The sequence below is a fragment of the Coloeus monedula genome (genome assembly GCF_965178545.1).
Source record: "Coloeus monedula genome assembly, chromosome: Z".
NCBI lineage: Eukaryota > Metazoa > Chordata > Aves > Passeriformes > Corvidae > Coloeus > Coloeus monedula.
Window position 1 is genome coordinate 22,766,259 of NC_138822.1, and position 16,009 is coordinate 22,782,267.

General features: G+C 34.7%; 1 protein-coding gene across 1 annotated transcript in view; it reads right to left on the reverse strand.

The window, feature by feature from the left end:
- ADGRV1 (adhesion G protein-coupled receptor V1) overlaps positions 1 to 16,009 on the reverse strand; it is a gene marked incomplete at both ends in the record, with an annotated part of 262,544 nt that overhangs the window by 225,800 nt on the left and 20,735 nt on the right. Inside the window, 11 exons of the mRNA XM_082301998.1 lie at positions 653 to 1,026; positions 3,073 to 3,816; positions 4,880 to 5,097; positions 7,122 to 7,248; positions 8,645 to 8,911; positions 9,293 to 9,416; positions 10,053 to 10,216; positions 10,801 to 10,981; positions 11,639 to 11,824; positions 11,914 to 12,040; positions 13,121 to 13,153. Of these exons, the coding sequence (XP_082158124.1) occupies positions 653 to 1,026; positions 3,073 to 3,816; positions 4,880 to 5,097; positions 7,122 to 7,248; positions 8,645 to 8,911; positions 9,293 to 9,416; positions 10,053 to 10,216; positions 10,801 to 10,981; positions 11,639 to 11,824; positions 11,914 to 12,040; positions 13,121 to 13,153 (2,545 nt within the window). The remainder of the gene's footprint in view (positions 1 to 652; positions 1,027 to 3,072; positions 3,817 to 4,879; positions 5,098 to 7,121; positions 7,249 to 8,644; positions 8,912 to 9,292; positions 9,417 to 10,052; positions 10,217 to 10,800; positions 10,982 to 11,638; positions 11,825 to 11,913; positions 12,041 to 13,120; positions 13,154 to 16,009) is intronic.

Consider the following 16,009-nt stretch of genomic DNA (forward strand, 5'->3'; position numbering starts at 1 on the left):
ACATGCTGACCAATACCAAGCCCATTTCCAAACAATGACCAACTCCCTTCCAGGTAAGTCCCACACTTTATATACTGGACATGACATTCTATGGTATGGAATGTTCCTTTGGCCAGTTCAGGTCAGCTGTCCTGGACATGCTCCGTCCCAGCTTTTTGAGCAGCTCCTCACTAGCAGAGCATGAGACACAGAAAAGTCTTTGATTCAGGGGAAGCCTGACTTAGCATCAGCCAAACGATCCTTGTGTTATCAACATTATTCTCATCCTGAATCCAAAACACAGCACTGTATCAGGAACTAAGAAGAAAATGAACTCTCTCCAAGATGACATCAGGTTACAGTCTCAGTAGTTACAGAAGTACAGGAAAAAAATTGTTCTAGGAAAATTTAGGCCTTAGTCTTCAGTTTATGTAATAAAATAAATTTTCTTAATAAAAATAATTTGGGGGTATTTAAAAAAAAGTGATATTGCAAATGCCAGTGTAACTGAGGCTGTATTAACAGAACTTACACAATTCCAAATTCTAGAAAATTTTGCTTAACTACAAAAACTAACAATGTGGAATCAAGGCCCTTCAAATGTTAGTTAGCCTTGCCATTAGTTTGGCTGTGTCTAAAATTTCTCCTCTAGTTTTCCGTATGAATATCTTACCTCAGGAATACATGCTCCAGTGAAACCAAATAAACCATTAGCATTATCACTTTTCTGTATTCTTAACCTTGCTGTTGTGTTTTCTTGTGAAATTCGAGCTCCACCACACACAGAAATGAGCTTTAGGATGAATAACTCCTCTCCTTCTTCCTCTTTGTCATCCTTTGCAGACACAATGAATGATTTATTGGTTTCTCCCTGCCGATACTCCAAATACCCAGAGACAGGGTGTACGTCACTCTTTGCAGGAGCTGCATGGAGTTCATAGATCTCTGCTTGTGTCAGTTTTCTCTCATAAAGCCTTACATCCTGCATTAGACCCATGTACCTGCTGTTTCCATTGATTCCTGCTCCAATTCTCACTATTCCTGGACCTGAGAAGAAAATCAGAATTTTTCTCATGTCATTGTTTTGGGGTTTTTTTCAAAATAGATAATATACATAACTATTTAAAAATCTATGGTAAATTGTTTACTGTCCCTGGATTAGTAATGATATTGATCTTGAAATGCAGACTGGGAGGTTCCTCAAGCCTCATCTCAGTGTTACAGGTAGATCATCACAGGTGAAATAATTCCTTCCTAGACCGTTTCTGTTTCTCATCCTACTAATTCTATCTGAACATTGTCATCATCCCTTATCTTAATGAATCTTCAAAACTTCTCTCGTTCCCAGCTGCAGCCCATCTCACTTTTGTTTTGCCAAACACTTGCTTTGCCCATTTTGTATCCCTCTGCTAGGACAGTGAATCCATTCTTGTTATCAGACTATTAGCCACACTGGACATGCTTGTACCCTAATGCACAGGAAGAGGGGCTTCAGAAATGTACACCAAATTCCAAGCACTTTTTACAAATGCTTTAACATTTCTTTCTCTCCAAACAATTATCCTACTCAGCAACTCAGAGGATGACAGTTCCCTTTTTCACACATATACTAAGGTGGTAGCTCATACTCATTCCTATCATTCTAAAACACATCGAACATATCTCTTCAGTGGTTTTCTGATTTTGGAAGGAAATGTGCCACTGCGTGTCACTTCTAGAAATAAGCAACCACAGCAACTGCTAATGGTCCCAAGACACAAGGCAGAGGATGGTGAGAAAAGCCAGGCTAGTGTACTCACCACAGTACCCAACTTTAAATGGAAAGAGATTAAATTCTTAGCTTATACTTGTAGTATCTCCAGAGCGATCACACATCATCTCCATCAATATGGAAAATTTGCAAATACTCAGACATATCCTTCTAGCAACAAAAGCCTTACTGCATTTCACACTTCTTTGTTTTCGAAACTGAGGGGGAAAATAATCCTTTCTCAGCTACAGTACTGCACGTCTGATGGAAGTTATTACTTGCAGGGGCACTACTTTGTTGCAGAGGAACTACTTTTTTACAGAGGCTAAATTTCTTAGACTTCAACTACCAGGAAATTAAAGGGAGAAATAAAATCCTACACTCCAGAATTAATGAAGTCTCCTCTTTATGCTCACTTTATGTTTGTACACATATATACATGGAGATGTATATGCATTTAACATTACTCTATGTTTTTATAATTTTCCTTCTTTGATTACAGAGGAGATTGTATTCAAGAATTTGATAATCATTCATTGCCTAACCCCATGAAATAAAACCTGTGAAACTGACGAGGAGAGAAAGAAAGGAAAAGGATGGAGATTACTGCTATTAAATAAAAAAGCACATGGAAGAGTGAGGAACTGCAAAAGAAAGAGCAAATGTAAATGTATTTCCACCATACAATACCTGACTTTATAAAGGAATTATTGTGATGCTCACTGCTATGCTAGTTGAATGTAAAAGTCCATAATGGTTATGCATGACTAAAGCCACATCCAGGAATATTGAGTTAGAAGAACTGAAGTATACATGCTAATTTTATTTGGAACATCATTAAATGTATGGGAAAAATTTTCATATATCATGTAAATACATGCTTAAGTAAATCTAAACCCTGAAAAATTCTATTGCTTACAAAATATTGGCCTAGCTGTAATATAATACACAACTAGAATAAAAAACATTATTGTATTTTGTTTCAGAAATTGAGAGGAAAAACATTCTTTCTTAGCCACAGTACTGTAAATCTAATGAAAATTATCAATTAGAAATATATGTAACTATATAATACATGATAAGCATACATATAGAAATATTATTATTTTCAAATTATTGCAATCCAAGCTCTCTTACAGTTCTGATGCTTTTTGAAAACTTCCCAGCTCTTATTTTCATTTATAAAGTTTTTGAAAATTCCTAGAATTTTCTACGCATTCCTTTTCACTAACCAATCAGATATAATAATTTCAGAATTTTGCATACATGTTTCAAGGAGCTAGACTCTTTATATTTTGCAGAACTTTACATATGAAGAAAAATAATACAACCTATTGCCTCACCATCAGCAATTGCTTCTCCTTTAAGGCTCTTAATTCCTCCTGGAACTGAAATTCCATCCATGTAAAATTCAATTATACTTTCATCCAGAGTAATCAGAACATGAATCCAAGTACTTTCATCCAGGTATTTTAGGATTGCTGCTTTGGCTATGTATGTCATATTGGATCCTAATGCTGTATAATGAAGCACTACAGAAACATGAGAATCATTTGTTTGGATTTTCACGCCATAATATAAGGTCCCATTACCATCATCCTTTTCAACTATATAACCGTCAGTATTGACATTAGGAATTAACCATGCTGAAAATGTAAAATTATTTACTGCAGTATTCCCATTGTATGGGTATTCCAGACCAATAATTCCAAATGCATCCTCTTTTCCACTGAAATACAAAGCATCTGTTCCACTGTGATGGCGTCTCATGTGGGGCTGGGATTGTACTGAACTTGGAAATGATCCCAGCAACAAGTAGTCTACCATTGATGGTAATCCAGCTTGAAACGTACTGGACAGTATTTCCCAACCTAAACGGACAACCCCAAAAGTGCCTTGTTTTCTCCAGATGGTGAAGTCTGTAATACAGGAAAGATCATCTTCAGAAAGAATATCCTCTACTATCTCTCTGTCCTGACTCTCTGGATCTAAAACGAAGACTCCAAAAGGGTCATCATTGGAAGGGATCATCACGGTTACAGCAAGACTTGTTTGAGACAACTGCCCACCAGGACCAGGAGACCCACCTATGTAATGGAAGTTAAAAGTTACTGGTCTGAAAAAAGTTACTAAGTATTTTAAAAAGTTTAAACAAAATACCTTTTTAAATAGGACTAATCTTCTTTCAAGAGTCTCTAAGCTCTTAAAAATATCTCCAATTTAGGATTAACATAATTTAACCGTATTGGTTTTAAAACACGATAGAGAACATTTTCACAGAAAACAACTCACGTTATTTTTCAACTGCAAAATATAACTGTCCTTCAGCTAAAACAAGATTAGCTCCAGATTTTCTGAATTAGTGATGAGAGAGGTTGTTTTTGTTTCATTTGAAAAACATGGGGTCAAATTCAGTTCTCATTTTACTTCAAGATTTACACAAATATGAAATGGCAACATTTGGTTCATTGCCTTTAAATAAGCAGAGATTACCCTGCAAAATCAGTAACCAGGTGTGTGTTAAAACTGCTCTAAGTCCTGCCATTAGTCACCTACTTCTCCACAGTAAGAATTCATGATATGAAGACCATGGTGTGAATGTAGAGCCACCATGCACCATTAAGTAAGAAATCTTCTGTACATGCATATGGATTTCACTTACGGAAATGTCAACATATTTTCAGTTGTATCTCGGCACAGAAGACCATAAATAGTACTGAGGTGGAAGGAGTCCAGCAGATTTGGAACTCTACTCAGTAGCAGGCCTGTAGCAGTTGTAATTTAAGTGATACGAAGTGGTAACTATTTGTATTTTACAGAAATTTCTAGAAAAAAGCAAACAAGCCAGCCAATATCCAGTATGGTAGATATGCATAACCTTTAATACCTTCCTTTTTTCAGCTCTACACAAAGCTCTACACCTCTGAAATCAATAAAAGGCATCGTTTTTAAAGTCCAGATTCCAAAATTGTGTTCATATACCTAAATTAAAGAACAAATGAAAAATAGAACCTAAAATCTCACCAGAAAAGTATAGGATGACATGATTCAAGACAAAGGTCTTTCGAGGATTGTTTTCTTTTTGACTGATTAAATACAATAATTATTTTCTACCAGATAGAAAGGGAATGGTTTTATGGAAGACAATACCTGAAACATTCACCAACTTTAAACTGTAAAATTCATTGAATTCGGGAATTTTATCTGAAAGAGCATGGAGCACTATCGGCTTTGATCCTTCACCATCCATGAAGTACACGGTCCCACAAGTTTCATAGAACTCTTCTCCTGGCTTCAGTGTAGAGCCATTATGAAACAGCTGCCAGGTTAATGAGACATTCCCAAAGTGTCCTCTATGTCTCAAAATCCTGTTCAGAGATACAGAAAGAGTGAATATTCTGGCAGGTATGCATCAGCATTCTCCATTAACAATGGAAAATGTGCACTAATCATTCTTACTGTGGGAAATAATATACACTGTTCTAAATAACCACAAATAACAAATAGAACCATGAATGATAATACAACCCTTTTAGAGGGCCTGCAAATTCACAATATAATTCTACACCCAGGTATACCACAGATAGCTTAGAAAGAAAGTAATCAATGAAAGTACCTGCAAAATAGTACTGTTAAGATGAACATCAGTTTGTCTTGCACTTCTGTTTTTTAATTAAAATGAATGTATAGTTCAGCAAATGAACACTAAAAATGGAGATAGCTGGCTACTCTTAGAGAAGAAAGAGAATGCATTTAATTACAGTTTTGCCTATAATTATCATGGCTCCTTAAATTTTTTTACATTGGTATTTAATTTGGGTTATATACAAGGTCCTTTACAAATCTGTGATTATTCCATATTAAGAATGCAATAAATAAAAAAAAAAGCTTTTATTTGTTTGCATGGCTATCTGGTAACATAGTTTCACCAATTTCAAAAAGGCATTATAAATAAAAAATGAGTAATATAATTCCTTTATTAACAAATTATGTTTCCATACAAAAACTGTACTTATGTTTGCATAGTAAAAAGAAAAAAGATGTTTAAAGCATTATTATACAACTCTGAAAAATTAATTCAGTAAGGCAGTCTAGACACAGAAAAACAATTACATTTTTCCTGCTTCCAAAGGTTTCCTTTTGTTGTTATTAAGCAGGGCCTTCTATTCCAGCTGTGTAGCACTGTTGCAGTAACTCCAGTTACTCTCTTTAAAGCTCAGTGCTGCCATAGGTGTTCTCACTGGTTAGATTATAAAATAGTCTTACCCTTTCCTTATGTACTAAACAAAAGTCAAATCATTTTAAGGGTATGAAAAAGACAGTTTCCTAGAAAATATATTTTATCCATAAGGACTAAGCAAGGTCCTCAGATGTTGGTATCATGTGCTTACATAAAGCACCTGTATATAAATGTGTTTAGTTCAAATCATCACTCTTCACCATCAATTAGAAAAAAAAAATCCTGCAAATAAAATTATAAAGGACCAAAAAAAGAGCAGCATAACAAAAACAACCACAGAATATATATTTATTATACCTTTTGAAGAAGGATTTTTATTTTTTAGATGTGCAACACAAGCATAAAGATCTAACTCACAGTCATACGCCTCTGTTTCAAGGCCTTAAAACAAAGAGTCAAATCAAATAAAAATATATAAAAGATAATCAAACAATTGTCAAAAAAGCCTCTTTTCTAAATGTTCTCACCGTCAGAGTTATTGTGAACATACATCTCTCTATACCCTGTCTAGAATTTTCTTATTGAAAATCAGTATTTTTGTCAATTTATAACCACACTGGGACACTAGGAACATAAAAATGTTGGATGCCATGAAAATTAATTTCTTAACCCTTCCCCTTCCTGAATAAATCCCAGCAGCTGCCAGTCAGACTAGGGAAAAATATATTTAGCCTTCCTTTAGGGAAGAATATATTTATCCTCGGACTTTGAGGACAGGCTTCTATCTGTAATTTACAGACAAAAGAAAAACTATCAGAAAGAATACAGTAATATAGGTTGTTGCAAGGTAAGACTTCAAAGCAGGGTGCAAAAAGAAATTAACAACCACGCAGTTGTATTTAGCTGTATTTTGAAAAGATTTTTTACTTCTCTTTATAACAAAAACTCCTATGCTGTAATCTTGTTTATATGTTAACAGGAATTTTGTGCACATTTTAATATGCACAGTCTACTTGATAATATAAGAGTTGATGTCCTCAATATGTTTGCAAATATTTTAACCCAAAATTTGGTAGAACTATTTTTTTAATAAATTTAGCAATGCAAAAAATGGAATTAGATCAAAGTATTACCCATAAAGTAACACATTAATCAATACATACATACATGTGTTCAAAAAAGGGGCAATAATATTACTTAAAAGTTACTTACAAAAAACTATTACTTTTTCCTTCTTCCACTGGCTTCTCTAGAGATTCTAAGGAGAAAATTCCATTAGGATCATCATTTGCTTCAATAATAACTGTCGCCACTCCAGCATTAAAGATAACAGTATCCCCTAAAAAGAGGGTGATTAATTTTATCAAAACTGGAATCAGAAATGAAGGTAACTCTAAAACCGAATGTTTCCTTCTCACACTAACAGCTTTCATGCAAAGAAAGAAACAAGCAATGATAAACCAATCAGTGAAAACCAATATTTGAGATATTCAGTAACAGACAAATCAGAGTAAAAATATGTAAAAGTAGCATCTTTGGCAGAGAGCAAAAAGGTAGATTTGCAGAAAAAAATGTGACATGACCAGAGATGATCCAATTCTGAGAAGAAAGGATTGTATGCGAGGTAGTACTTCATACTTGATCAATTGGTCAAGTCAGAAGAAAAAGATATGTATTTGGAGATCCCAGCTCTCCTTTAGGCCTAAAACAGAAATATTGCACTTTAACTAAATACAAGGCAACAAGAATCTCTAAGAGATTAGTCATACCCACATCACAGCCTATCTGAAAGGAAAAAAATACAAGATACCTGTGAAGTAAGATGGAAGCTAGTAAGATTTCTGTGTGGATTTTAGGACAGTAGGGACATATCAACACCTCTTTATGTCCACAGAGGTATATTATGTTTCTGTCCCCATTCTAGTTTACACCCTTTCCAAGAGCACTAGACTTGTTTTTATTCCAAAATGAACAATATGTTTATGATTTTAACTTCATATACTTCTATTTGTATTTTCTCAGAGGTACAGCACTACAACATAATTTTCAAAAGGGATGTAACAATCAAGGCCAATGTATGCAGCAGATCAAATAAAGAAAAATAATAAATACTTTTTTTTTTTGCTTTCAGGAGTGCATCTAGAAATATTCTGTATTTTGCCCATACTGGTAGGAATGTGTGCCAGGAGGAAAGACATCACATGTTTCCAACAGAATGGTAAAAGAAAATAGCAGCAGATCCTAAGTTAATAAAGTAGAAAGGGATCACTGAAGAGAAAATTTAAGAAGGGAGAAGAATGGCTTTGTCCAATGATTTCCATGAAGTTGATAATCTGTAAGAGAGCTCAGTATCAGAGTGACTGGCCTCAGGAAACACATGAACTACCTTATACTCAGATAACTGATAAAAATTACCTATTTCTTATATTTAGTTTTTATTTTCTTATTGATAAGTAAAAAAACCCATCTAATTTGGAGTATTTGAAAAGAGATTTTAACTCCAGTTATTTTTGCAGGACAGTTTCAGCTGTATAATTTAATTTTTGTTTCCAATTAAACAATTCAAGATCAAAATCCAAACACACTGTCAGAAATTTTATAGAAATGTTGAAGCAAACCTTAGTCATATAATGCCTGACATTTATACATTGCTTTATGATAAGAACAAGCTGGTAAAAAGTAGAGAAAAAAATAAAAAGAGAGTTACTAAATATACATTGAATCATTATTTTTACCTGTTGAATTCAAAAGGAAGATATAAAATGTTTCATCAGTTTCAGGGGTATCATCATCATTAATATACACAGATAAGTTCTGCTCTCTTTCTCCAACACCAAACAGAATGACACTGTTCTTTCCACTGGGAACAAAGTCTCCCTCTTCAGCTGTTGCATCTCCATTGACAGTAATATACTGAACAGCAACAACAGCATCAGCAGATCCATTCCTTAGGACTGTAAAGTTTGCTACACTCCCTTCTGTAATGCTCACTGTCAGAGGTTCTGAAAACACACAAGCAATAAATTCAAGTTCAAGCCTGAGATTTTTGCATGTAGCCTATTCACCTAATCCTCCACAAGAGGATCCTTCACCTCAGGGAAAGAGAAGGCACATGTAGTAAAGGCAGGGAAATACTTGCAGGTAGAAGAGAATATTGTCATTAGCCACCTAACCAATCCCAGAGCCATCAACGAGAATAATGACATAAAATGAGAGAAAATTCTGAAGTAAAAAAAAAAAAGAGCAAATTCAATACAACCAAAAAAAAGTACATCTTTAACACTAGCTCCACTTGGATTAAGATTTTTCAACAACCTGCTCTGTCAATAAAATCTTTTTGGGGTAGAATATGCATTCAAAATTTAAAACCAGTAATATCTAACCTGCAAAATAAATGGGATCATCATTCCTTGTAATTTGTAAAAATGCACTGGTTATATTACCCAGTCTGGCTCCACCAGTGGCATTGAATAATCTGATTATGAATACCTCCATCTCTTCAGGTACCTGAAGGACAAAGTATTGAGAAATTAATTTCTTGTATACAAAACAATTAAGAAATTAAAATGAACAGCTGAGGAGGTTAACCAGGGTTTCTGCACATTGTTGTTTATTTATTGATTCATAAGTGTGTCAAGAGCGATGACAAATGACAGTTCATACACTTACTCAAAAATCATCAGCCAAAAATCCTTGTAAATAAAGCCCCTCATTTTTATTATTGTACAGATGATCCAAAAGTTATCTTGCAGTTTCCTGATGCTGATACATCATACTGATACAACTTATTTTTACCACTATATTTATTTATTTATTATTAATTATTCACATTCTTTCTTATCATACTTCAAAATCAAAAATATAAAATGAGGATTCTTGCTATCAAAACAAGTGTTTTACTTATTATTATAATTTAACCACACTTGACTACGGACAGATTCTTACTTTTTTTGTTTATAGATATGTACACGGTCTCAAATTCTTTTATTATTTACTTAGGTAAACTCACCTTTATCCAAGTATTTTGATTTTTCTCACAAAAAATTATCAAGTTCTTAAAAAGCAGAGCTTCTTAAACTGCTATGTTTCAGCACTTACTCTTCGTTCCACATATTTACATAAAAACACTGTAAAAATGATTACCTCATCTGGTAGAGAGTAAATGGTGATATTTTTTGAGAACTCCAGATTATCAAAGAAAATAGTCCCTTGTTCTGGATAGATGTCATTGGTACATGCTGGGTCAACAATCCAGGACACGCTAACATTGCCATAGTTTCCTTGGTTTCTTACAACTCTGTAAGAGGCTACAAAATGCAAACATTTACAGTCAATGTGTGTCTCCAGAAAAACGTAAGTCAAAACCAAAAAGGTCAGCAAAGCTGAAACAAAGATAAATGAAAGGAAACATAAGTAAATTCACTTCTTGCAAAACTAATAATATGTGAGAGACCTACACAAAAGGCCATGCAATGATAGACCATTACAGCAGTTAAAATTTGTATCAACTTTGTTGATACAATAGAGATAGATAAATTGAAGCCACACATATAAAAATTTATCTCATTCTTCTCTCACATAGCACCTGATTCCTCATGCTCACCAGGCAGAACTACTACCGTCAGGTTGTACCTTGCACATAAATCAATTCTCTGTCCCTCCTGCCTGGTATATTCCCTAGCAATATTTTCACTGGATTGATCACTATGGCTTTCAAGGCCCATCCTCCTCCGCACTAATCTCCACTGCTCATCATGCTGGTACTGTAGCCCCCTGGAAACTCCTGAGCAGAGACTTGAGGCAGGCATTGTCCTACAAAGGTGAAGTAGGAAAAAGAAGCTTTGCAAGAGCAGACAGCAGAGAAAGCAGAAACTCTAATAAAAAGCATTACCAGCGTAGATGATTTCTCCTTTACTTTCCTTTATTGTTACTGATAATTCATCAAGTAGAAACTGAATGACACCATGTGGATCATCATTCTTCAAAATCATTATATTGACCCTTGTGGCATTCCCCAGCTTGCCTGACATTTCACTGTAGCCACTGAGTACAACAGCATATGCCTCATCCAGCTGGAAGAGGGAAACTCAGTCAGAATAAAAATACTTGTTCAGCAGAAAGAGAGGACACCTTCAACAAAAGAAAATTACACACACTTTCTATATGCACAATGGTTTTGTACAACTTTGTCATCTGTAGCAGTGAAAGCAAAGATCTTAAAGACATTAAGCTAATTTAAAAATAATGTTTCAGCTTAAATTATTAATCTAATGCGACTTTGTATTTCATATATTGCTTGATAAAACACTCACAGGAGATGCCTCATGGAACACTAAAACAAGTATTTAATCTTTGCATCTATACAGCAAACATTAGTGTAGACTGGAGAGCACTGAGTTCAATTAGCAAGTATTTACCAAAAAAGAAACGAGAAAGTGGTTGTTCATACAGAGCTCAATTAAACAGTGGCATTCTACAAACAGATGCCAAAAACTCATATGGATACAAAAATAAGTTTCAATTTACAAAAAATAAAAATCCACTGAGGCCTATTAAAGCCAAAGATACCTTCTAGTTATCCAGGCATCCCTGGTTTTGAGACTGGGAATACATTCCGTAGAAAAGCACTGTATACTTGTTCTGCTCCTATTTATTTTCCTATATTTTAATAAGTGACAAACTGTTATGCTGTGAACACAATCTGAAGAGTGGAAAATTTTCATTTCTACCTCTGGAATCCCATCCATCCTTGTCAAAAGAGTAATTATAATCTCTCTTTCCCCAGGCTTAAATTCCAGAATTCCTGTGCTTCCATAAAACTCATTATTGTTCCTTGGTTCTACAGTGTATCGCAGAAACTGCCTGAGAAGGGTCCCTCTGCTGCGGACAATCTGCAGTTCAACAGAATCCCCTTCCTGTAAAAAAAGAAAACCCAGCATTTTACTTGCACTCTGCTCAGATTTATTTGTCCATAATTATTAAGAAAAGGTATTCAGATAGCTACCTTGATACTGTAGGGACCTCTGGAAGAGGGAGAAAATTCAAATACTCCTCCAGGATCATCATTTTCCAAAATAGTAATTTCACAAGTAGTAAACCCGTATTTCAGTATTTGATTTTCCACACTGACCCTGGGAAATGAAAAAAGGGGTTTTTTGAGTGCTGGTTCTTTTTAGTAAGTAAATACACATCTAAGTGAAGGACGTCAGAATCCTGATGAATGTTATGAATAAATTATTAAAACAATTACCTACAAAGATTATAATAAATTCAGAAAGACACATCAGTGTGTTCCATTCATTTTAAAAAAAAACCCTAAAGTTTGTTTCTGAAGTTACTGTTTTCTGATTATTTTTTATAGTTGATAGTTCTGGGGTTTTTCAGTCATACATGCACACAACACAAAAGAAAAGAAATAGAACTGTGCACTAAAAATTTAGAGTCACATTCAGTATTACGGAGTATTTGGATCAAAACATAAGAGATGATCCAAAATCACTTAAACAAAGAGAGATTAAATTTCTTGCATTCATTTCCTCAGATGTTAATTTTCAATTACATTGTTTTAAGTTCATTCCATTAAAAATGCAAGAAAAACTACTACTGAAAGATGCATAAAGAATGCACCTTCAGACTGATGGTTTTGATATAGCTTATTAAATGCTGGTTTATTAATTCAGATTCCTGTGCATCTTCCATGTTTTCTGGAAGAAAAATTCAATGACCAAACAGGAAATATCTATTTAAAAGGGTAATATGTCATGTTTATTGAATATTAAAAAAAATACGCCAGCAGACAATAACTTGTGTTAATATAAAATAAAGGTATGTCACTCAAAAAAAAGGTAACTGTTCATCTTTGACCACAGAAAACTTCTCTACAGTTCTAGTCAGCTCAGGCATTTAGATGGGACAAATTGTGTTTCTGGCAGTTTAAGACAACTAATCCATTATTGCAATCAAGCGCAGGAGTATCAAACACTGAGTCATGCATTAATAACTTTCATCATTCACAAATCCTAAATAAGCCTTCAAGCCAGAAACCCATGCCATCAAATTAAAAATCAAAGGGCAAGCAAGCATTGTCTGAGAGATGTAGAAGATATGATTCCTGAGAAGAAAGGAAATTATTGACAGATTCTGTCCAAACTAATCACTCATAAAACAAAGCATCGATTCACTGAAGACAAACCACAGTTCACTGCACTTACCCAAAGTACACGACAAACCTTTCTGTCTCTACCCTGTAAACATAGAAAGAAAGAAGGAAAGAAGAAAAGAAGAAAAGAAGGAAAGAAAAGGGGTGGGGGAAGGAATGAAAGTGCCACTTCCTGGAATTTCAATAGTACCAGTCTTAGATAATGATAACAATAACAACAACAGCACCACAAAGTTTTCTTTTCCCCTTCCAAACACTTAATGTTCCTTTTATGGGAACCTCCTTGCTTGGCATTATCTGTTGACAGATGCTAGCAAGTGGGCAGTCCCCACTGGGGAGAAATGACCCCATGACCAATTCAGGATGTCAAGGTCCGTTCAGAGTATACCCTACCCAGCCCTCCTCCAGCAGCTCTGTCACTGTCAGCCTCTGGGTCTGCTCACAACTGCACCAGCAGCCCACATTTATATCTAACACTTCACTCAAAAAAAATACAATCAACATGCCTCCATTATGTGTTATTTCATCAGTCTGACAGAGTAATGATAAAAACAGGTAAGTACATTGGGAGTTATAACACATACATGTCAAAAACTACTTTAGCACAAATCACATCAAACTTTATTTTTGACAATTTTTCAGTTAATCAGATTACCAGAATAAAATACCAACAAAAAGAAAACAAACTCCACCCCACCCCCAAAAAACCAAGCAAAGAAAATAGAAACAGGAAAATAAGCACATATAACAAAACTATCACATCAAGACAGATGAAAGGACATTATTCTGCAATAAGTATGTAATTTAATTAAAGTATGTCTAGATTATTTTCTTAATCTAAAATAAGTATATATTTAATATAAAACCTGTATCTACTTTTAAAATTGTATAACAGATTAACAAAGCATTTATAAAGTGAAATTTTGAATTCAAAAAGAATTCAGATTCAGAATTCAATAGACATAAGAGTTCACTCAAAAGTTTGAGGTAATAAAGCAAATATACTTGCAGCTGTATTCTTTCAAATAGCAGATCTGATTTAATAGAAATTTCTCAGTGATTCCCAATGAGGCTTCATTTTAAATACTATATATTAAGACATTCTCCCTTCCTTCAGAAATTATGCAAGTTTTCCAAAATCATCAAACATTAATACAATTTAAAAAGTCAAGGTGAAAATTCCAGAGCTAAAATTTATGCTAAATTTTCATTATACTGCTCTTAATGCTAAAATTTAATTATATTACTAAGCTGTTGGTAATAGATTTCACAGCAGAGAATACAAATGAACCATTATCTCAAGTTGTTTTTCAGTATGTATGTACAAGCTTAAGTGGTTAAGACACAATCATCAAAAAGTGAAAGGACATGCCGGATATAGCATCTCCTTCATCTTCATGAAGTCAGACTGCATGAGTCCTAATTGAGCTCAGACAAAAAAGGACCTGTTAACTGCGGAGTAGTGCTACAATCTAGTATCATGTTGAAATGCACAAGGGCAGCTCTACAGAAATCCAAGGGGTAGCAGAAATTACACAGTTCCAAGGTACCATGAGGAGGTACTTTGAGTATCTCCAGGTATACTTTGAAAGGACTGACAAGACTGGCAATACTTACTACCTTTTAACAGTCACAGTGTGAATCAGATCAGAATCGCAAGAACTTGGAAGCTAGAGAGCAGCTGGTCAGATTCAGCCCATCCACTGCTAAAACCACTGTTATTTCATATTTTTCTCCAGCCAAGTTCCATTTTCAAAACTAGGGTCACTTGATTGACTGACTGATGGATCTGACCATGTTTTCTGAGCATGACTGGACAGGTTGCTACCAGAGGTCTGACACATTAAATGTTGGTTACTATTCAAAAACAACAGACGGTGGTTGGGCACTGAACAGGCTCCCCAGAGCAGTAGTCACAGCATCAAGTCTGACAGAGTTCAAGAAGTGTTTGGACAATGCTCTCAGGCCCACGGTGTGATTCTTTGGGTGTCCTATGCAGGCCCAGGAGTTGGACTTGATGATCCTGATGGGTTCCTTCCAATTTTGCTTATTCTGTGATTCCATGATAAAACAGCCTATGCAAAATGCAATAGAAGTCACGAGGCACAGGCTTCCAACTCAGATCTGCCATTACATGAGCAATGAATCCAACAGGATTGTGTCTACATTTTGAGGTACACATATACAAATTTTTATATTAACCCTGGACCAGGATCCATGAAGTGACTTCCTAGCTCAACCTTGGAGTTTTCTTCTTGCTGTGGATCTGTATGGTAATCACTGAGCTGTGCCTAATCCTGGTGACTATCATCTAAACCTGACGTGTTCCTGATTTAACCTGCCCCACCACCACAGCCTTGCCGCATGGACTGAAGGCTGTCCCCACTTCCCATATGACAAATCTCATCTGAAAAGGCTAGTCATCACAGAAATTTTTAAATTTTTAAAAAATACCTTAATTATTACTTAGCAAGAACTACAGATTAATTAGGACGACTAAGAGAAGCTCCAAAATATTTCTCACTTTTTAAAATGCATAGTACTAAAACGTAACAGAAAGAAGATTTGACTGAGTTTAAAATAACATGCAATTATAAAATAAGTATTACTGCATATAAAATAATAATCGTTAAGAGATGTGCTTGAATTTGAGAACTGTGAACCCAGAACTCGAATTCTGAAGAAAGTTAATGTTTTGAAAAGCCCATGAGAAACTGAATTGCAACTGTGAATTTGTATTAATGATACTCTTAAAAAAACAATTCTCTAAAATCTTTCTCTTCTATCAGGAATCTCAGAAAAGGTACCTTCAAACTTCCTGTAGAATGTTACTAAATTTGCTTACTAGATTTGTGTTCACTACTTCTTAAATTTTTTCAGGATTATCTACTGACTTAATTATGACCTAGCTTTAAAGAATAGTATTCAAGGAGGATTGGCC